We start from the raw sequence: 21,241 nt of genomic DNA, 5'->3' as shown, positions 1-21,241 counted from the left end.
TAATATTTTAAGAAATCGAAGATTTATAGTATAATAAACATTTGTTGTAGGTGACTTATGAATGAAGTTATGTAAGTTCAAAGCTAATGACAACCGATTCTTATATGCTAGAAGAGTACCTCGTTTGCATTTTGCTTTGCAATGCTATTTTTTGTTCTCTCTTTTGTTCGCTCTATCTCATGACCATTGCTTGACTGGAATAGATCTCTTCTAGAGATAATTCCACCTTTGCCATCAACTTTACGTGTAACTTTCTGTACATTACTTTATTAATGCAATAAAGCATCTGAAATCATTAAAGGAATGTTGTAAACAATAACATCATTAATTTCAAAACATTTTTGTCACAATTACAAGCCTAAAATAATATTTACCAAGTAAATGACATTTACTAAAAAAATTGATTGGTGACTTTATTTATTAAAAACCTCTGTGATGATTATGTATTGGAATTGATGTGATTGTGTATTGGAATGATTGAATTATTATCATTTTTTTATCTCTAGCACCATTCTAGCACAGTATTTGACATTGACAATTGACACAAAACAAAAGTTAGACAAGTAAATAGAATACAGCAAACGATTATCTCTTGGAATGTTTTCACTTTTTGCTGTTTCATTAATATTAAATAAGAAAAGATCAATAAAACTTAAGCTTAACAATTATGTTTAACTACGATGTCAAATTTTTAACGAGCGATGATTCCATTGATATAAAAAACAATGACTTTAAAAGTTTTAAGTATGTTTATCCATGGAAGCCTACTTTTTGTAAACTTTTGTTTTTTTTTTTTATCATAATCATTACAAATTTTATACAGATATGAGAGTAAAAAGAAGCTTGATGAAACAATACATGATCAAGGGAAACGAAGTTTTTGCGAGCGACGTGGGGGCTATTGGAGATCACCGAGGCTTCGACAACTACGACAATTGGAGTCAAAACTTCGTGACCGAAACATAGCTTACTGTGAATGGACCAATGATTCTCTAGTTACCGTTGTATTTTCTTCAGGTGTCATTGCTTATATTACAGTCAAATACAGTACTTTGGATGTAACACAAATACTTTTTGATAGATATTGTATCGGAAAAATAAATGGACAAACAGTTACTGGTGGTAGGTATAAAGTATTTGTATCAAAAAAGTAACAAAAAAAAATATTTTTATATATATAATCTAAATCTCTTCATTTACAGTTATTTTATGCAATAAACTTTTATTATTATTACATCCTGATAAAGTTGCGACATTAATTACTTTTGGAAAAATCGTTGATGACCGCATACCATGTCAAATATCAGAGAGAGATCCACACTTTCAAGTAAGTTTAATAAATATTAAACAATACAATGTTTTATGTATATACAGCATAAGTTACTAACAATAAAAATTACAATTCTGATATAAGTTTTTAAACTTTCATGTTCACAACTTTGATTTGAATTTGAAACGAGATATTTACTAATTGTTGGTAATTTTGAATTCCCGATTTTTCGCTACTGTTCCAAAAATTTTGATTCCATTTTCATACACTTCTTTTATTGTAAATATTTATTTTACAAATAAATGCAGAAAATTGGGTAATAGCTATGTCCACATTTTCTTATTACAGACAATAGATCTTGGGGGATGTGTACGAAAAGTTGACCGACATGTTTCTTGTTCAGAAAACTCCTCATGTGTAAAAGTTTTAGTCTGGGGTGCCACTGTATCTGAACCAGCACCTTGGAGTCCTGTCCTTGAAGACCATGCCAACCTGCACTTATACCAAATTATAGGGTAAGAATAATATATACATGACAATGAAATAAAAAAAAATCTTTAAAAACTATTTAAATTGTTTATATATAAAAGTATTAGTTAACCTATTGTTGCTTTGTAACATGGATGTTTTGTGACTAGCCCGTTGGCGCAGTTTGTAGTGACCCTGCTTTCTGCTCCGAGGGTTGTGGGTTCAATTCCCACCCCGAGTCTGGGTGTAATATAAATATTTATTTATATATTCATATGTATATGTATTCTTTATAAGTATGTTTATCAAAAAAAAATGTAACTATACAAAGTCGGCTGTTACCTACCAAGCATTAAGTTGCTTACTTTAGGAACAGACGACTGTATGTGTATTAATTTATATTTATTTATCTATTTGTTGTAAAATTCCATTTTTCAAACATTGTTTTATATTTACCTCTTTACTTTTTTCATTTTTGTTGTCTATACTTTTTTACAAGTATTTTTAAAAAACATTTGTATATGCATATTCTAGATAGAGACCTTTTTTGTTAAAAATCAATTAAATTGTATGTGTATTTTAGGCATCAAGTGAATTTATTGGCATATCACCAACTAGAAAATGAAGTTTTATTTGCTGAACTTTCTCACAAACATGACATTGTTCACATCGTTGAACAAATTGCTGGTCACAAGGTATGAGAAACTTAATTGTATTATATTATTTATATTTGTATGACACTTAGATCTAGAAGTAACAGAGCATACAAATTTCTAAAAGAGTTGATCAAACATCTTAGTCCCACTGGTAAGTTTGGGAGATGGGTTGGTGAATTTTTCGTCAAGAGAATTGGTAGGGCAATTCAATGCAAAAAGGCCACCAATTATTGGTATCATTCCATGCAGATATGATTTATGTATAACACGATTGTCTAGGGAATAATTAGTCTTTAAGCTGTGCATTGTAAATATGTATATTATTGTAGAATTTAGAAATATCTTTTTTAAATACATTGTGTAACATGACCAGTTTGATCCTCTAAAAGATTCCCGATTTTGTACTAACAAAATTCCTATTTGTATTAATAGTTTAATCTCAATTAAAAACAATAATATACATACATTAATTTAAGGTAATGTTATTTATAAGCAAAAACATTATAATCTATAGTTTATTCTTGTAAAGGATAAGGGACCATCCATAAATTACGTCACACCTTAAGGGGAGGGTGGGTAAATACAGTTCACAAAGTGTGACGTTGTGAGTGTATGTGACAAAGTAGTAAAGTAGGGAGGAGTCCAAAATTATGTGACATCACATTTCAAAATATAATTGTATGTAATTGTTAGTATTAAAATAATTTTATTTTTAATACCTATAGATACCGTTGGATTGATGATGATTTTATTTAAAAAAGCTGTGTGGCTAAGAATATAACCACCCCCTCTCTTCCCGTGGGTGTCGGAAGAGGCGACTAAAGGATAACACAGTTCCACTACCACCTTGGAACTTATTAAGCCGACCGATGGCAGGATAACCATCTAACAGGCTTTGAGATACACAGGCCTAAGATGGGCAGCACCGTGCGACAAAGCCAGCCCCACGGTCACCAACCGGCCTGCCCAGCGTAGTGACTACGGGCAACGCACATGAGTTCACGCTATTGTTTGGCTTGAGCTTGTGTAGGCCTATGTCCAACAGTGGACTGCGATAGAATGAAGTGATGATGATATTAAAAAATAATTGAAAAAGAAATAAGAATAATGTCGAAACTGGTGCTTTAACTTTATACTTAAATAATAATTTTTAGGTGCGAATTTTCAAAAGTTGTGATGTCTCACTATGAAGAAGTCAGAAGAGTGTTTAATTAATTTTTAAATAAACACTTAGAACTATAAAGTATAAAAAAATACACTATCAAATTGTTAAATATAACCTTAACAGACGTTTGTAACACATTTTTATAATTTATTTTAGACAGTGGGAAACTTAATATGGCATCAATATGAAATACCTCAAGGGAATAACCGAATAACAAAACTGTCATCATTAGTTGAGAGTACCACTAAAGTGTCATTGCCAGCACCAGCAAGAGTGGCAAGGCGGTCACCTTGCGATGTAAGAATCCTTGTGGCTTGTATAGACGCCTCTATCCATGTGATACATCAAGTTGCAGGACTCACTCATTCTACAAAAGCTGGATTTGTAAGTAATAACATTTTCATATTACTATTTATGTGACCCTAAACTACTTAAGAGCCATTTCACAAAAATCTGTAATAATCCGCAAAATTATAATATTTTGACGTCGTTGATCCCAGTATTGGATGCAATAATGTAATTTATATTTTTGAAATATAATAAGAGCAACCTTTGTTGTAGTAAGATAGTAGATCAGAATTATGATTTATATTGTGTGTACACAATTATTAACCTTTTCATCAACCACCTTCCTGTGTAAACGGTCGAAATGTATACTTTGAAGTCCTATTTTTCAATAACCTTGACTTTAAAACCTGTTTAAAAAAGTATGGTAATATGTGGCATATGTTTTTGTCGATACATAATACAGATTTTTTTTCCATTTGTATCTCCGTTAATCTATAATAAAATTTTCAATTTACAAATATTTTCCAAATAAGTACAATTATAAAAGCGATATTTTTCTTAGAAATCTAAGAAATTTTAAGGAACTATCTTCATCAAATTAAACTTACATCATTTAGGAATACAAAAAAAAATAATTATTTTTATTACATTTTGTATTAAATAATCAATCCACCAATCATCGCATCAAGCCCAGTAAATCAGTCGAGCGCCAGCGCTCTTACAGGTATGGTCCACGCCAAATTCTTCGCAGCTGTCTCTTTTACTCACATGCGCCAAGCGCCTGTTATTATAATGTGATAAACCGCATTTGATACTGTCATAAAAATAAAAACATATTACGAAAATGACTGTAAAATAATATAATGATAATTTTTGTAAATAAATGTATAATTTAATTTTTTTTTCTCACATTATCAATACAAATAGGCATTCAAATATGTTTGTCTTGTTATTTGTTAACTAATATGTTTGCCGGTGTCATTGAGATTATAAAAAAATTAAAACCGGCAAAATGTGATGGTCTACTTTCATCTAAAACTATGCAACTAACATTCACACACAGATTTTCTGGGGCATAATAAAATGCTATTTTATTCATATCGTAAATATTAGATTCATTCGTAAACTCAAAAAACTAAATCAATTTAAAAAAAATCATAAAATTGATTTTTTATTTTTATTTTAAATTTAGTGACTGTTGTTATATAACATACTTGAAATTTTTAACAAATTATGTGAAAAACTTTTTATACCATAGTTATTAATTTTTATTATGCATTAGAAAATGATCAAGGTGGTTTTTTTTGTTTGTCACGCTACACTAACTAGCCCAAAGATCGCGCGGCTCTTACGACTCGCGCGATGCAACTAAATTTACCTAAACTTCCAGAGCGAAAAATTGTGAAATGGCTCTTAATAAGTGTTTAGTGTGCCTAATGTTTAACACTGATAGTAATTTCTACTACCCAATACAAAAATACTAAATAGATCTTATCTGAATAAAAAAACTGTGGATCATTTATATAAAAGACTAGCTGTGCCCCGCGGTTTCACCCGCGCTAGTTTGAGAAAAGCCTTAGCGCGTTTAAACAAACAAACAAAACTCTTAAGCTTTATAATATAGTAATGATTATGAATAATTTGGCACACAGTTTTGTCTACATACAAATTGTTCCTTTACTGTAAACAGGTTTTATGACGAATAAAATTGATAATGTACTTCAGATCATTATATTATTGTTACGTGTTAGGGTTCGAAGGATTTGGAGAGAAAGACCTGCTGACTCTTTTCAAGACTTTATTCACTAGGACTAAGTCCAACACAAAGCACTAGGTTCAAACACTAAGCACTAACGATGTCCTAAGTCGTAGCCAATGTCGTAGGTATCGCTGGTACCACTCTTGATCACTAGTTTTCACTCTTGAAGTCGCCTCGAAGATCGCTCAAACTGAACTGAACTCGCTCGCCTCGCTGCGGCTATTTATATCGGCCGAGACGAGGCCCAGACCATTCTGGAAAGTTCGCGCATGTACCCGGTTTTCGAGACTATATAGTTCACACTACTTCTATATAGTTCCACAGTTGTTCCTCTAACGCCATCTAGTATTGAGTAGAGAGTTTCATGCGGTCTCCTGTCTTTGCGTGGTTTCAATGGTTGCCGCTAGATGGCGCTAGTTTCTTTGTGTATCCTTAACACTACTCCCCTCTTAGAGATGCTCGTCCCGAGCATCGTTCTTACTGCCATGGTAACGCGCCAGACGGTCTATGTGTACCACTTTGAATGTCCCTCTTGGTTGCTTTTGAATCCTGTAAGTCACATCATTCAGTCGGGTAACCACTTTGTATGGACCGTCTCACTTGGTCTGCAACTTTGGCGATTTTCCTTTCCGGCGGGTTGGGTTATGCAGCCACACCAGTGACCCTTCCTTGAAGCCGCTCGTGTTCGATTTCCGGTCGTATCTGGTTTTCATGTTCTCGCTTGAATGTAACCCATTTTCCCGAACCAAGGCGTGTAACACGTGGTTCAATAAGTCCCGAGACTAAGTACTAAAAAAAGGTCTTATTTATAAAATTAATTTTTATTCATCAACATAGTCTCCTCCAAGAGCGATACAGTCCCTCCAACGCTTTTCTAACTTTTCTATCCCATGTGTGTAGAACGATTTGTCTTTGGCTTCAAAATAAGCCTCCGTTGCTGCGATAACTTCACTATTTGAGTCAAATTTCTTACCCTGAAGCATTTTTTTGAGGTCTGCAAACAGCCAGTAATCGCTGGGGGCCAAGTCTGGCGAATAAGGGGGATGAGGAAGCAATTCGAAGCCCAATTCGTTAATTTTGGCCATCGTTCTCACGGACTTGTGACAAGGCGCGTTGTCCTGGTGAAACACCACTTTCTTTTTGTTCATGTGAGGCCGTTTATGCGCAATTCCGTACTTCAATCGCTCCAATAAGCACATGTAATAGTCACTATTTATATTTTGCCCCTTTTCAAGGTAGTCGATGAAAAGTATTCCATGCGCATCCCAAAATATAGACGCCATAACCTTACCGGCCGATTTCTGAGTCTTTGGACGCTTCGGGCGGCTTTCACCAGCCGCTCTCCACTCCGCTGCCTGCCGATTGGATTCCGGAGTGAAATGGTATATCCAGGTTTCATCCATTGTTACATACCGACGTAAAAAATCCTTTTTATTATGATTCATCAGCGCCAAACATCGCTCTGAATCATTGATACGTTGTTCCTTTTGATTAGTTGTAAGCAAACGCGGCACCCACTTAGAAAAAAGCTTTTTCATGGCCAAATTTTTTTGTAAAATAGTGAAAACACTACCAGCTGAAATCTTCACTATCTCGGCTATCTCTCGCACTTTTACCTTCCGATCTTCCAATACGATTTTGAGGACTTGGTTAATATTTTGTTGAGTCACTGCTTCATTTGGACGACCTGAGCGTTCCCCATCATTGGTGTCCATGCGACCGCGTTTGAAGTCGGCATACCACCGACAAATGGTTGCTTTAGAGGGAGCTGATCCTGCATAACATTTTATAAGCCATTGCTGTGCTTCAACGGTATTTTTTCCCATTAAAAAACAATGTTTTATCAACACGCGAAACTCGTTTTTTTCCATTGTATCGAAATTACAACCGTAGCGTCACTTAAATGTTTCAAAATCAATAATTTTATTGTTCCATTTTTAAAAATTTCACACATATTCTTGTATTGATAGCCAGTACTTTTTAAAAATCAAAAGAGTTTTTAATATATGCGCCATTTCCAGGTTAGTCTCGGGACTTATTGAACGATCTAGTATATAGCGCATTTTTTCCCTTAAATCGCTGACATAGTCTTGTACGGTATTTGGTCCCTCTGGTGCCCCTCCAGTCAATAGGTCTACTGGTATTCGTAATTCTCTACCGTAATTGACATACGCCGGGGTAGCTTTTATGCTCTCATGCTCGGCGGTTCGGTACGACAGAAGGAAGAGTGGTATATACTTGTCCCAATCTTTTTGTTTGTCGTCTACCAATTTCGCCAAATGCCTCTCAAGGGTCTGGTTAAATCTCTCAACCATTCCATCAGACTGTGGATGGTACGCGGTGGTCCTCGTCTTATGCATGCCCAAAATTCTGCACACTTCCTGGAATACTTGCGATTCGAAGTTCCTGCCCTGATCGGAATGGATTTCTAGAGGCACGCCAAAGCGACATATAACTTCTTCGACTAACTTAGAAGCGACTGTTGTAGCTTCTTGGTTTGGTATGGCGAACACTTCGGGCCATTTGGTGAAGTAGTTCATGACGACCATAAAATACTTGTTTCCCGATTCCGTTACAGGAAATGGTCCCTCTACGTCAACTGCAATTCGTTCCCACGGTGCACCGACGTTATACAACCGCAGATTCCCACGGCTCCTGGTCTGTGGTCCTTTTACAGCAGCGCAAGTAGTACATTTGCGGCACCAATCCTGTACATCATCTCGACAATGCAACCAGTAGAATCGTTCTCGCACTTTTGTTAACGTCCTCTTGACACCTAGATGACCTCCTGATACGCCATCATGTATTTCACGGAGAACATCTGGTACTCTCGTTCTTGGGACAATTATCTGAAGGTGGAACTGTCTGCCGTTAGTCTTCTCCCATTTCCGGTAGAGTATTCCGTTTTGAAGTATCAGACTGTCCCTTTGAGCCCAGTACGCCTTAGTGACAGCGCCAGTGGGTGCAAACTCACTCCAGATTGGTTTTACTTCACCCCGTTTCTTCCATGTGATGATGTGCCGAAGGTCGTCATCTCTTTCTTAAGCTTCCCTCATAGCATCACTCTCCCAGATACCCAAAGGACTTGTTCTTGTTAGCTTTAATGTTACTTCATTAGAATCCTGCTTAACACAATGTTTGCAGACTTCCGAACACTGCCTTCGTGAGAGTGCGTCGGCATTCCCATGCATCTTTTCGCTGCGGTGTTTCGTCTTGAAGTCATACTCCTGATCCCGGGCAGGGGGCGAAGCCCCTTGCTTCTTCAGTTCCTCTATTTGTTCTGCTATCCTTTTCATCCGTGCTATCTGGGTCTTCTTCTGCGGACAGTTGAGCTGAAGATGGCCCCTCTCGCCACACTTGTAGCACATAACTCCAGAACTTTTCTTCGTAGGAGCCTTAACTACCTTGACTTCCTCAGAAACCTCGCGGATCTTATGCCGTATGTCATGGCGAACAGCCTCGACCTCCAAGGCATGCGCCAATGCTTCCTTTAACGATGTATGGTGACGAAGCCTCACTGCAGCTCTGACCTCCAGGTCTTTGATTCCGTCGACAAATGCTTGAACAATATTCGTGTCTACCATCTTGGTGTCTGCTCCTGGGTGTGACTTCCTAACGAGTTTTTCGATTTCCAACGCCCATTGTTGTAGTCCTTCTCCTGGGCGTTGAGCTCTGTCACGCAGTTGGGCACGGAACACGTGCTCCAGGTGTCGATCCCCGTATCGGGATTCAAGTGCCTCCATCAAGCCTTGGAACCCATTTCCTGTATGTGGCAGTGCTTCCAGAACCGACAAAGCTTGCCCTCTGAGCGCAACAGTGAGAGCGGTCAGGCATTGTTCTTCCGTCCATCCGTTGGCAGTAGCAACAGTCTGGAATTGTCGACGATAAGCATTCCACGAAGTAGTGCTGTCGTATGGAGGCACTTTCACTTTTGGTCCTTGTGCCAGTCCGGTAGTTCCACTAGACATCGCGACTCCCGTAGTTTCAAGGCGCACTACTTTCTTTTGTAGTTCAGCGAGGACGGTTTTCACATTTTCAACATCTAATCCTAATCTGGTAACTCGTTCTTCCACTACGTCGACATCTTTTCGAAGCTTAGTCACCGCGTCACTAGCATCTTTTATAGCCCAAAGCGTTTTTTCTTGGAGCTCTTTTTGTTGCTTTTGTAATTCTTGCAAAGCACCACGAATTTCAGCCTTTTGTTGCTCTTGTGATTCTTGCAAAGCACCACGCATTTCAGCCTTTTGTTGCTCTTGTGATTTTTGCAAAGCACCACGAATTTCAGCCTTTTGTTGCTCTTGTGATTCTTCCAAAGCACGAATTTCAGTCTTTTGTTGCTCTTGTGATTCTTGCAAAGCACCACGAATTTCAGCCTTTTGCAGCTCCATTAATTTAATTAAACTTGCTAATTGAAGAGCCACTTGAGAGTCTGTAGAAGCTACGGTGTCGATGGTGGGCGTGGTAAGGGGTCCGGTGGTCGGAGCTTGAGACAAAGTGAGTTGATCACTAGTTTTCACTCTTGAAGTCGCCTCGAAGATCGCTCAAACTGAACTGAACTCGCTCGCCTCGCTGCGGCTATTTATATCGGCCGAGACGAGGCCCAGACATTCTGGAAAGTTCGCGCATGTACCCGGTTTTCGAGACTATACTTCTATATAGTTCCACAGTTGTTCCTCTAACGCCATCTAGTATTGAGTAGAGAGTTTCATGCGGTCTCCTGTCTTTGCGTGGTTTCAATGGTTGCCGCTAGATGGCGCTAGTTTCTTTGTGTGTCCTTAACAATATAAAGGTCATAATTTTTTAATTTTATAATAATAATAACCGCATTATAGTAATAACAAACCCGCCTGTCCAGCGTGGTTACTATGGGCAACACACATGAGTTCACGCCGTTTTGGCGTGAACTTGTGGAGGCCTATATGGCAGTGGACTGCGATAGGCTGAAGTAATGATGAGTGATGAATTTTATGAATATTGATAAAACTTACTTTGTACTAAGGGAAACCATGAAATCTGTTTATCAATTTTTTTTTTTATTATGTTCATACGTTTATCAAATAATTGTGTTGTGTGAACGAATGTACCAAATTTGATGATGCTTTTTTGTATTCGTTATTGTTATGATAGTTTGTATAAAAGAAAATTGAAAAAATATCGTTATATTCATTAAAAAAAATACGAAACGAACAATATGGTGCGAGGTTCACGAGTCAGTTAGTCCTAGTAAATAATTATGTTTACTCGCAAACTAAAAAAAATTGACTTCATTTACATCCGCAAGCCATACTTGATAAGACGCAGATAAACGATAAAACAGTCTCAAGTAGTGTTCGTCACATCTTGGTCAAATATGAAATAAATAAATGAGACAACGTGACGAACACCAGGCTTCGGTTAAAAAAAGAATTATGAAAATCGCTTCACACAGTAAAAATTATGAGGTAACATACAAAAAAAATGCAGTCGAATTGAGAACCACCTTTTTAATATATATTTCAGATAGCTACAGATGTCCGATGGACAGGAGAACTTATAGTAGCGGCAGAGGAGGTCGGTCGCCTGCAGTGCTTCGACCGCGCCTTGTCGCTATTGCACCACCACTCCAAGTGTCTCGACCTTACGTCTTATATGAGGTTAACTTACCACACTTATAATAATATTATTAATAATAAAACTGCTCAATCAGTCGATAGTATCAGAACTACTATACTTGCCATCCTCTTTTTCGTTGTAATTATTATAGATTGTTTCCTGCACTGTTATCCTTCCTCTCCCTCATATCTCTATCCCATAGGAACGTCAGAGGATTATTTATTTGATTAATATTAACACCAATAAGACATACACTAACAAAATCAGATGAATACGTATTTATTACTGGAAGATAATCAAATATCCATCTTCACGAACATTCTCGTTAATAACATTATACACATCTCAAATAAAAATCTTATACTGTTTCAGAGAGTCACGGCGTGTACAATTACTGGCAACTCATAGTCGTAGAGGGGGGTCACTGTTATTGGCAACACTCGCAGGGGGACCACTGGTTTTGCTGCGAATAACTCACGCGCGCTTAATAACGGTAGATACTTATAATATTTATTGTTTATTTTCATTAAAATATTCAAATAAGTTATTGTGGTAGCAGGTATAGTCAAAAATATCTTACTCAGAATCTGGAGTAGCCCAATGGCGGGTACTTCAACAAAAGTAAGTTCGCTTAAACCGAAAAGTAAAATCATCATATCAAAAATTTCGATCTAGCGGGTACATCGTTCCATAGCTTAATTGACTAGAGCGCCGACACGGTCAGTCGGAGACGCGGGTTCGATCCCCGCTGGAGTGGTCATTTTTTGATTGTGAGTAAGGTAGCCAGAGCTGTCAGGGATGGGAGAGGGTAATATAGGTCGGGAACGCGCAGGTGTCATTTATTAAAAATCATAATCATTACTCATTCATCTTTATGTATGTTCATTAGATTTCCATTTGTATAATTATGCTATGTATGTAGATCTACTTTATTTTTTATTTTATTTTTATTTTTACATTCTTTTTTGGTCGGAAAATATATCTTATATGTTTAGATAAAAACTGTAAAGTTGTACACCTATACCATTTACATATATACCATTGCCCACCTGTGCCCAAAGGTTGCCTGGAAGAGATCGTTCATTAGCGATAAGGCCGCTTTTTGTACTTATGTTTTGTTTTTTTTTTTTTGTAATGTTGCTCATTCACGGTGTACAACAAAGAATTATTATGAATGTAATAAATTATTAAGAACACACTATAGACGGCGCCACGGTTCGCTTAAACCGAAAATAAAAATCATCATATCAAGAATTTCGCTCTGGCGGGTACATCGTTCCATAGCTTAATTGGCTAGACCGCCGACACGGTCAGTCGGAGACGCGGGTTCGAATCCCGCTGGAGCGGTCAATTTTTGATATGATATTCAAAAAATGTTAAGAATTATTATACTTATCGTAGGCATGGATACGTTCGAATCGTTTCGCGAACGCAGCGGGCCTCCTGCGGGCGCTGGACTGGCAGGCGCAGGCGGCGGAGTGCGCGGCGGGCGTGCGCGCGCTGGCGGCGGGGCGCGGCGCGGCGCGCGGCGGCGCGCAGGCCGCGCTCGGCGCCTTCCTCGCGCCCGCCGCGCCGCTGCCGCCCGCCGCGCTGCGCCACGCGCCCGCCGCGCACGACCTCGCGCGGGCCTACTTCCACTACCTGCTCAGGTGACGCGGCCTGCTTACATTACCGTTCTGACAACGAAAAGTCACGAACTTCAGTGTCGGACCATCCTAAATCTATAATGTACTTAGATAAAATAAATATACTATTTTTACGATTATTTATCGAATAATAATTTTATATACTTCATTTAAATATTTTTAAATGAAGAAATAAAATGTTGTCATTAACAATATTTATAATCTGTACTGAAACACCAACTACAGTACGTGACGTCATTTGTAGTATCAAGCATTGGCCGCGTTCCACTAATCGTCCGGAACGCCCGCATCGTGTTTTGACCATATCGCCATGTTGCAAGCACACAGCTAACGCCTGGCACTTAACAGCGCCCAAATATGCGTTCCACTTATAAAATTCGCCCACAACGCCCGCGGCGTTTTTTACGTTAGTGGAACGGCAATTTTTGCGGGAGTGATTGATGGCGTTGTGGGCCTTAGGTGGAACGCGCCCATTGCTATTATTGCCCCAAATAACGCCACGCGCTCTCAGATGACATAACGTGGCGTTTTGGCGGGATTTTAAAACAAACAATATTAAAACATGATTTCGAGTTCCTAAAAGGCTATAAATAAATAAAATTTTATTTTTTATGGAAAATTTTTTCTTATAGATTAATTTCAACGCTTTCTGAAAATTTATCTGATCCCCTATTCTTGACAGTTTTAAAACTGTAGGTCTAAAGTTAACTATTCTAAAAAAAAAAAAACGCACGCCGTATAGTAACAAATATTTCATGTAGTAAAAGAGCCCGTGGATGTTGTTTATATAATCTATACATATAATAAAATGGTAGGAAAGTCAAACTGTACATTGAATATTTTTTTTAAAGAATACTTGGGTATGATCTACAATCGATACCGAAGCCAAAAATATAGTTTTTAGAATTTTTGTCTGTTTGTCTGTATGTGTGTCCGGGATAAACTCAAAAAGTACCGCATGGATTTACTTCAAATTTGGCACGAATATTTTTAAGAAGTCGGGTCAACATATAGGCTACATATTATCATGCTATCACCTACCGGGAACGAGCAGTGAACCTTTATTTCCTCAACGCATACTGTAACAACGTGTTATCTAACGACGCATATTTGAATGTTTTTGCTATTATGTTAATAACCATGCTATATAAGCTAGCTTCATACTATAAAAATCACGCAATATAAATAACTAAGCCGATAAACATAATTAAATGAATATAAGTAGACAAGACAATTTTAAAGCAGCGCCATCTATGAGATTTTTCTGTAGATATGAAATGTAAAGAAGAAACGGGTAAATGAATGTTATTTTAAAAGTTATAATCGTAGGTATTTTCTGGTGCTGTATAGCGTTCACGTAGAGGACGTCGCGGGCAGCAGCTAGTAAAAAAAAAACCTTTTTGTACACTTCAATTTTTTTGACATATTTTTTAGAGTTTACTCCTAAATGAAATTAAATAAGGCGCGCACTATAAAAAAATATGGTCGGTGAAATCGTGTAAAAAGTCAAGAGCGGTGCTTTACAACGTTTTTAGCTGTTTATGCGAGATAGGTATAATAGTGTACCGATACGAATAGGAAACATCAATTTATGTTTTGATTGATTATAATTTGAATCATTTAATAGATCCTTTAAATTTATAAATATCACAATAATCGTTTTTGAGCTGACTGTGTGTTGGGATCGACACACAATGTTTTTTTGTTTTTTGTACACCCTACATCTTCATCATGAAATATTTAAATAAGAACCACTTTTATATAATGAAACCGCCTTTTTTCTTGTCCTTAGTAACTAAATTATCGATTACTTTTGTAGACAGTAATTTTTCAATGTTTGTTGATTTTTTAAAGGCGAGGTCATATCGAGAAGGCTCTCAGTTTAGCGGTGGATCTAGAAGCTTGGGATTTATTCTCCGACGCCAAGTGGGCCGCCAAGAGGTTAAACTTGCCCCATCTCGCTGAAGAAGCTGCTAATTGTGCCGCTTATTATGCGAAATTGCATCGACCGGGTGCGTAGTTTTATTTGTTTTGTTAACAAAAGTGCTGTGTGGCTACGGCACGAAAAAAAAAGAATATAGCCACCCCCTTTCTTCCCGTGGGTCTCGTAAGAGGCGAGTAAGGGATAACAAAGTTCCACTACCACCTTGGAACTTAAGAAGCCGACCGATGGCGGGATAACCATCTAACCGCTGGCTTTGAAACAACAGGCCGAAGACGGGCAGCAGCGTCTTAGGTGCGAAAAAGCCAGCCCTGCGGTCACCAACCCGCCTGCCCAGCGTGGTGACTATGGGCAACACACATGAGTTCACGCATTTTTGGCGCGAACTTGTGGAGGCCTATGTCCAGCAGTGGACTGCAATAGGCTGGAATGATAACAAAAGTCATTGTGTTTGCTCGCAAACGAAAAAAACCCACTTCAGTTACATCGACCTGTAAAACAACGCAGGTAGACAAATAGTCGAGTAAATAAGCATTATCAGTGATAACTAAAAAAGTACTCATCAGGTCGCAATCACATTTAAATGGAACCATGAGACAAGTTTTCGATTAAAACATGTATCATCGAAATGGGTATATCCATGTCATCAAAAGCTATGAGGTATACAACGTAGGTCGACGAAGAAATAATCAAGTACATACCCAATATTAACCATAACTCAAAAAGTACTTACTAGTACTAGTGTCAGATAGATCACAATCACATTTAAATGACACTTACATGACACGCACCACCTTTCAATTAAAAATAATCATCGAAATCGGTCCACCCAGTAAAAATCTGAGCTGATAACCTTCTACTGTTTTGAAGTCGGTTAAAAAGTAAACATGTCTAGTTTTTAATTTCGGTTTTCGTCGTAGTTTTGGCATTTATTTTACAGTCTCACTTACAGTAGCTATAAGCGTCTTGATTGGTTCTCACTTACTTCTCCCTTTAACGAAATTGTGGCCTATAAATATTTTTGTAAAAAAAAATTCAATTACCGAAACTTGACTGAATTCTTACTAAAAAATTTAATAGCACTCAGTACATCTCTGTTAATCCTATTTTTATTTTTTTTTCCAGATTCAGAATGTTCAGAGTCCTGTTCACAGTGTAGTTCTCATTCGTGCACTGGTTCCGAAGACGAATCAAGCACATCCTCAAAAGCCATTAAAACAAATCCCCCGCCATTACCCCGAGTACCCTTACCCACCCACCCGTCTATACTGACATTATCTGTAAATCAAAATGATACATTCACACCAAACAGTATTCGACCTAACTTACACCAATATTTGGAAAGAGACAATACTATTTGGGGAAAAACTGTACATGACGATTCATACCTCAATAATAATTATAAGCGAGAACTTTTGAAACCGATTCAGCCCCAAAATATAAGATGGAATAGCGTGGATAATGTGTTAAATATTCAGAGAACGGTTAATAACTCTCAAAGTTATGGAACCTTGCGACTGAATCCAGGGAACAGTGTACTATCTATACCTCGCTCGCAAGATGAAAGAATATCAGCACATTTTAAACATCTATTTCAAACGGAATTGAGAGGTGAAGTAAATAATGATCAATTGAATTCTAACGTGCCATCAATTAACAGTAATTTCAACGAAAGATACCGACAAGACAACTTTAGTGCAGTTCTTAAAACTGAGAAGAACAAAGTGAAATTTTCGGACACAGTCACTATCGCAGTTGTTCCGGTGAGTCAAAATTAGTGTCTAGGTGAAGTAATTATTCTACTTACTTGCTTTTATTTAAAAAGTGAACAGTACAAGTAAGAATTAAAATACCTGTTATGTTATACATTTTATAGTACTAAAACTTAATATAAATCACGTTTCTGAGATAATTGTAAACATTTCTTGAATCAAGCGTATCAAACAGTCAATAAAAATTTAATTTACCTATATTTTAGAGTAGCGAATTTTCAAAATTTTAGATAATTGTAATAGTATAGTTATTTATATATGTATCTTATATTTATGCCAAAAAAGAAGCATCAAGCGCAGGATAGGCTAGGGCCGAACCCGACGCTCGAACTGGCGGACAGCCTGCCTCTGTGTCCACCGCACCGCTACCTGGCTGCCTTCGCCCCTGCCGCCCCTGCGCCCCTCGTGCCTGCCGCTCGCCTCGCCCCTGGCGCCCCTGACGCCCCTGGTACTACGCTCGACTACGTCGAAGTGTGACGCATGTTTGTGTTAACCCGCACCCACTACACACATAGCTCTAGGGAATGCAATTTTGCGACACTGAATTTATGACTGCGTAATTTTAACAATTATAAGCTGCACTTGTAATTTATTTACTTGCAAAAGATAAGATTTAGTATTAAAATTATACTAATTATCTTTTACTTATATTTTAAAATCAAAAATCTATTGGAAATTTATTAAATGTGCCTTCCAAACCAGAATAAATTAATTACAATGATAAGTTTTTTTTTTGAATGAGGATGTAACAGCAAAATCTTATTTTCGCAAGATTGATATTGCATTCCCTACTTAGCACTTTTCAAATTGAGCAATGTTGCATGATTGCATGAATTCAATTTATACTTGTATTCAGTCTCAGTTCTAATTCTAATGATTTAAGAATATGCGAGATCATAATTATGTGGAATTTTCGTTCAGAAAAACTTGGGAATTGGTAGAACTTGATAGAAAATAATAAAAAGTCGTATTTTGTCTTCCATCTCTGTAATATCCTGTCTGTCACACTGAATTAAGTTTTAAGGAAATAATTGTGTTTGCTCGCAAACGAAAAAAAAACCGACTTCAATTACATCGACAAGTAATACAACGTAGATCGACGAAAAAATAGTCAAGCAACTACGCGTTATCAAAGATTACTCAAAAAGTAGTTATCAGATCACGGTAAAATTTATATGTGACCACATGATAAATATTAGCTTTCGATTAAATTAAAAATTATCAAAATCGGTACATCCAGTAGAAAGTTATGCGGTACAATACAACGTAGGTCGACGAAAAAAGCGTCAAGTAAAAACGCATTATTAGATATAACTCGAAAAGTAGTTGTTAGATCTCAAATAAATTTAAATGGGACCAATTGCCACACACCACCTTTCGATTAAAACAAAATTTGTCGAAATCGGTCTACCCGGTCAAAAGTTCTGATGTAACATACATAAAAAAAAAAAAAAAATACAGTCGAATTGAGAACCTCCTCCTTTTTTGGAAGTCGGTTAAAAACTAAAAATAATTATCATTACAGTATCAGTAGATAGGTACCTAATCATTTTTAAATTAATTCTTGAGAGTTTACACTAATAGCCGGGAGAATTTACACTTTTGGGCCGCGGCGTGAGTTCTATATCTAAATGGAAATGAAGAATATTTCGTGAACAAAATATGAACGAAATGTGTGCAAAAACCCAATTTGATGCATTCCTCTATTTTTGCATATAAGTTTTAAGATACTGCAAACATGCAAAGTATACGATGCTCAATAAAACCTGTCTAATGACTTGGACAATTGACTCGTCTAATGCATTGGAGACATGGCTATATTAACTAGGAACTAAGCATCTTTTTGCTAATTTGCATTAAAGCGTTTGCGCTTTCTTTGCTAATTCGTGGCCATATCTATACTCGTAAACCCTATTTTTGTATGGTTCAGTATAGTACTCCTTTAATATATAAATAAATATAATGCTCTTGTAAGTCATATTAATAAACTGTCATAAATAAAATTTATTTATATTAAAACTTTATTTTAACACCAAATGACTTATAAGATTCTATTACAAATTATATAAAATGCTGTAATAACAAAATATCTTATCTAAGTTTTTTAAATTTGAGTGTGAATGTAGTTGATATAATAAGACACTAATTTATATTTTTTGTGTGTAATATCTTGAAATTAGTTAAATATTTACAATGCGTTATGATTTATATTTGTTACCTATATTGTAAATAATTAATAATAATTGTGGTTGCTCACAAACGAAAAAAAAAACCGACTTCAATTACATCGACGAGTAATACAACGTAGATCGACGACAAAATAGTCAAGTCACTACGCGTTATCAAAGATTACTCAAAAAGTTGTTATCAGATCTCGATAAAATTTATATGTGACCACATGATAAACATTAGCTTTCGATTAAATTAAAAATTATCAAAATTGGTACATCCAATAGAAAGTTATGCGGTACAATACAACGTAGATCGACGAAAAAAGCGTCAAGTAAAAACGTATTATTAGATATAACTCGAAAAGTTATTGTTAGATCTCAAATAAATTTAAATGGGACCAAATGACACACACCACCTTTCGATTAAAAGAAAATTTGTCGAAATCCCTCCACCAAGTCAAAAGTTCTGAAGTAACATACATTAAAAAAAAATTCAGTCGAATTGATAACCTCCTCCTTTTTTTGGAAGTTGGTTAAAAAATAATATACTAAATCTTAACATTATTACAATCGGCTAAACAAAACTCAAAACTTCTAGGTTTTCTTGTTTATTTTAACACATGTCATACAACTATAAAATGTTGTCTTGTATGACTTACGTTAACCCAATGTATACTAATATTATAAAGCTGAAGAGTTTGTTTGTTTGTTTGAACGCGCTAATCTCAGAAACTACTGGTCCGATTTGAAAAATTATTTTAGTGTTATATAGCCCATTTATCGAGAAAGGTTATATATCATATTATATAGGCTATATATCATATATAGGCTATATATCATCACGCTAAGACCAAAAGGGGCAGAACACCAATGAAGAATGTTTAAAAATCGGGGGTTCTTTTTTTCCTTTGAGAGCTTCCGCTGCGTGCGCTATGAAAACAGTTAAAGTTTCGCAAAAATCATGTATGACAGAGTTGATCCTCTTTAAAAGTTGTAAAAAAAAATCCGCGACAGCATATATCTCTATCTTTTAAGGTTGGCTCACTATAACCTTTTTTATGCTAACCAAGTTTGTTAAAAAATAATGCATTATTTGCGAAGATGTTTTTATAAACATGATATTAATCCTTATCTAAATAAATACGTTATTCATCGCAAGTATTTAATTTAAAACAAAATAGCCTTTTACATAATTCGATTTCAATGAGTATCTCAAGAGATATCGCAGTTTTAAAATAGCATCGCAGCAAAATAATGACCAAGTATTACGCGCGCCTCTGTTCCACACGGACAAGTCGCGCACAGAAGCTAGTGTTATAATAAAATTAATAAATCTATAACCTCAATGCGTTAACCATCTACACCTCAATGCGTTGACCAATAATATGTTAACACAATCGTCAAAACGTCATAACTCATAGTGTGAAATTTATAGCGTAAAATTTTCCCAAGAAGCAGTTTTAAAAATATGCATATATTTATAGTTGTTTTTGTAGTTTATATCGAACATTCGTGATCTTTAAGCATGCTTAATTACTTTGTGTAATTTTGTCTTATCTGTAATTGCATGTATTTAAAATCTATTATATAAACATGAATTCTTAATAAAATAGACCTTTGTTAAATCACTATAAATCTCATTATATTCTATATCTTAAACTAACGAAAGGCTATGTAGATGAATATTTTATTTCTTTATATAATGTTATTGTTATTACAGAGAACGCTCCCCCGAAGCCGTTAAAAATCAAAGTCGTCCATTTTGGAATGGTGTAGTTAAGTCAAATTTGGTTATAAATTAATAACTTCGATGTCCGTCCATTCATATATCTAAGCTTTAACGTTGTTGTAATATGCTAAACATATAGTAAGTTTATATAAAATACACATTTCCTTTAGTTTTTTACCACGGCTACCTCCTTATATTTGTTACCTCTATCTATGTTATTATTACCTATCTTATTACCATCATTTCTTATATTTCGATATAATTTTATAGAAATATGTTTGCTTTTATGTAAAACATTTAACTCAAATTATGGGACTCAAATTTTCAGAAAACGTCTGGGAATTTCATCTATAATGGTGTAATTGGAATCTAGAATAATTACTTATTGTTTTTAAAATTAAGTATCAAAAATAAATCACTATATAGAATAGAAATTGTTATAGGTATAATATGTAAGTTTTATACAAAAACCACTTTTATATGCTTGTAAAAAATACAATTAATTACTTGACGACCTTATGACTTTTATTCATACTAATAAATCGGGAAAAATTTACTTACATATCTTTAATTAATACAAGCTCTCCCTACTTTATTAGCACTGCATGTAAAACTATAATATTTTAGAGATTAGTTGTTATAGCAGCATTGATAAAGACAATATGGCGTACTCCATAACCAAGTGGCCTATAATGCCTTCTCTGCTGCAGCTTCTATCATGACACCCAGTGAGATAATTATAAACATAGGAATGCCGTCAGAGTTAATTCGGGCTTCTTAAAT

At 36.0% G+C, this 21,241-nt stretch overlaps 1 protein-coding gene across 1 annotated transcript; it reads left to right on the top strand.

The window, feature by feature from the left end:
- Positions 1-667: 667 nt before the first annotated feature.
- Positions 668-21,014, top strand: LOC123655689 (WD repeat-containing and planar cell polarity effector protein fritz). The gene is given in 13 exon segments (XM_045591445.1): positions 668-744; positions 824-1,122; positions 1,203-1,327; positions 1,619-1,785; positions 2,322-2,433; positions 3,716-3,943; positions 11,106-11,239; positions 11,571-11,691; positions 12,600-12,847; positions 14,699-14,856; positions 15,912-16,571; positions 16,854-17,006; positions 20,450-21,014. Coding segments are annotated over 13 exon segments (2,538 nt in total). The 3' UTR covers positions 20,506-21,014.
- The last annotated feature ends 227 nt before the right edge of the window (positions 21,015-21,241 follow it).

Source organism: Melitaea cinxia, chromosome 8 (assembly GCF_905220565.1).
Source record: "Melitaea cinxia chromosome 8, ilMelCinx1.1, whole genome shotgun sequence".
In the NCBI taxonomy this organism is placed as follows: Eukaryota; Metazoa; Arthropoda; class Insecta; order Lepidoptera; family Nymphalidae; genus Melitaea; species Melitaea cinxia.
This window is presented reverse-complemented; position numbering and strand designations above follow the sequence as displayed.